This window comes from Penaeus monodon, chromosome 17, assembly GCF_015228065.2.
Source record: "Penaeus monodon isolate SGIC_2016 chromosome 17, NSTDA_Pmon_1, whole genome shotgun sequence".
NCBI lineage: Eukaryota > Metazoa > Arthropoda > Malacostraca > Decapoda > Penaeidae > Penaeus > Penaeus monodon.
Genome location: NC_051402.1, coordinates 35204356 through 35206855, shown reverse-complemented (window position 1 = coordinate 35206855; position 2500 = coordinate 35204356). Strand labels below are relative to the sequence as shown.

General features: G+C 45.2%; 1 protein-coding gene across 1 annotated transcript in view; it reads left to right on the top strand.

Moving 5' to 3' along the window:
• Window positions 1-2303, top strand: part of LOC119583355 (neural-cadherin-like) — a 58054-nt gene extending 55751 nt beyond the window's left edge. Inside the window, exon 31 of the mRNA XM_037931827.1 lies at window positions 749-2303. Within this exon, the coding sequence (XP_037787755.1) occupies window positions 749-1329 (581 nt within the window). The 3' untranslated portion in view covers window positions 1330-2303. The remainder of the gene's footprint in view (window positions 1-748) is intronic.
• Window positions 2304-2500: the final 197 nt, after the last annotated feature.

Below are 2500 nucleotides of genomic sequence, written 5' to 3'. Positions count from 1 at the left end.
AGAAAAGAGAGAAAAGGGAATGGAAAGAAGAGAAGGATGCTACCGTTTGAATAAGATGAGGGAGGATCGGGAGATAGAGCATGGATTTATGTGCTTTGTGTGTCTGTTTTGTGTTTGGTAAAGTTGTTTTACGTCTCACTGTGTTTTCGTATTAGTTTTGTGTTTTGCTTTGTTTGGTAATGTTGTATCTCGTCTTACTGTTTTTCATTTCTGTTTTGTGTGTTTTTTATGAAACGAAATGAAAAAAAGGATCATGGGCTTTACGTGTGTTCTGTGTGATAGTTTCGCCTTTATGCCTGTTATGGCTGTGTTAAAATCGTCTGTTGTTTTATCGTTTTCTGTCAAGTCGTATATATATTTTGTGTGTGTAGAATTAGGTTCATATTCTATTATCAATATCACTTTTTATCTTGGACTAGATTCTAAGATTTTTTTTACTTAGAGACCTTGAGGGATTTAATATTAGGAAGTAGAAAAATCCGGGCTTTCTTTCATTTGTTTGGGCGTTTATGTATGCCTTGGATGGCTTATATAGCCGTTATTTGGCGTTTGTTTTACTGTTTTCTGTAGTGATTAATCAGCTGCATGACGTTCTACACAGATCTTGGTCACGTTTATACTGTCGTACACCCTTTAGTCTCTATAAAAGACCCTTACACAAACATGCTTAGAGTGATGAGTGGCATATAAAAAGTGATGTAACGCACTTTCTCCTTCTCTCTGATTTTAGGCTTCCCTTCTACCACAGGCACTTCGGGCAGGAGCGACGGGGCCTTCGACTACCGCACGGACTGGGGGCATCGCTTCGAGAAACTCGCCCAGATCTACGGCCGCGAGTCCGAGCAGGAGGACGACAGCGAGTACGAGTTCCCGGACATTCCCGACATGCCGAAGAACCACTCGCTACGGGCTTCCTTGCCTCCGGTCGCGCCGAGCAAGTCCCCATCGCCTTCAGGAAACACTGACCCCAACTCAAGTTCCTCCTCGAGCACCAAGGACGAGAGCGGCAGCGACACTTCGGTTGCCACGGCCAAGTTCGCTAACGGGACGACGAAATCAGCCAACGTAGCGACCAAGCCAGCCAACGGCTCCCCGAAGCTGGCCAACGCGACGCCCAAACTCGCCAGCTCGTCCCCGAAGCTCGTCAACGGCGCCCCCAAGATCGGCGAGGTGTCTCCGAGGCCTCTTGACGTGGCGGAGGGGCGGGCGGACAAGGTCACGGAGCGGCCCTTGGTGCGGACGAACAAGGAGCCCGTCACGAGAAAGATCGAGTACCACGAGCCGGCCGAGGTGGTCAACGGCGTGAAGAGCAAAGAAACCTGGTGCTAATCACAAGGTGCCCTAGTGTGTACAGAATGAAATGTGGTGACTTTTTATCTATTATCTATTTTTTCGTAGTTTATCGAGTGACGTGGCAAGAGGTCCAGTATTCAAAAGGACATCTGGTGGTTTTGAAGTGAACGTAGCTGTTCTGCCCCTGGTACTGCGAAACATACAAGAAGGATTACCTAGGCTATTAAACCTAACCTTAAAGTGAATGCTCCTCTCAAGACAGGGAAAAGAAAGCCCATTTGGAAGCATTTTCATTTTTTGGACAAGTAATATATATATATAACCCTTGCGAAAAATGAAAACGAAAAAAAGAGAAAAAGTAAACACAAAACACAGTTAAGTCAGATCACTTAGACATAGAACACATGTTTCCCCCTTCCTTCTTAAGTGCTGTAAATTACCATATTACCGTTCTTGCCTTCAGAACTTCTCCTTCAGTGGCTGCATGGTAAGCTGGTGTCTGATATCGATGTCATGTAATCGCACTATGTGTAAACAAGTTCTCGACGTGCTTTAACCCAGTGACCGATAAACTCTTTATTTATCTATTTTTTTTTTTCAAATCTTCGTTATAGTGAAGTGCCGGTAAATTTGTTGATAGTGTACAGTGTCAGAAGGTGCTCACAGTTGACCACGGTTGTCAGTCAAAAGGCTCGACCAGTGAAAAGGTGAACAGTGAGAAACAGGAATTACTGAAATACATTTAAGTTTAAGTCGACGCGATCAAATGTTCGAGGCGTGCGAGTTGCATTGTATCTGCCTGTTCTATTTGTGTCAATCAAACATGACTCTCAGATATCAACAGATTAAGCTTAAGTATTATTGATAACAGCATCACCCTCTTTCCATTCCCTTCTTCTGCCACCCTTCTTCTCCCTCTTCATCCTCCTCTTATTCACCCCTTTATTTTTCTTCCTTGTTATCCTCTTTCTGATCTTACTCGTCGTTTCTTCTTCCTCCTCCTCCTCCTCTCTTCTTCCTCCTCCTTCTTCTCTCTCTTCTTCTTCCTTTCCTTCGATTTTTTTTCCTCCTCCTCCTCTTCTTCATCTTCTTTTTCTTCTCCTCCCCCTCCCTACTCCTCCTCCTCCTCCTCCTCCTCCTCCTCCTCCTCCTCCTCCTGCTCCTCCTCCTCCTCTTCCTCCTCCTTCTTCCCCTCCTCCTTCTCCTC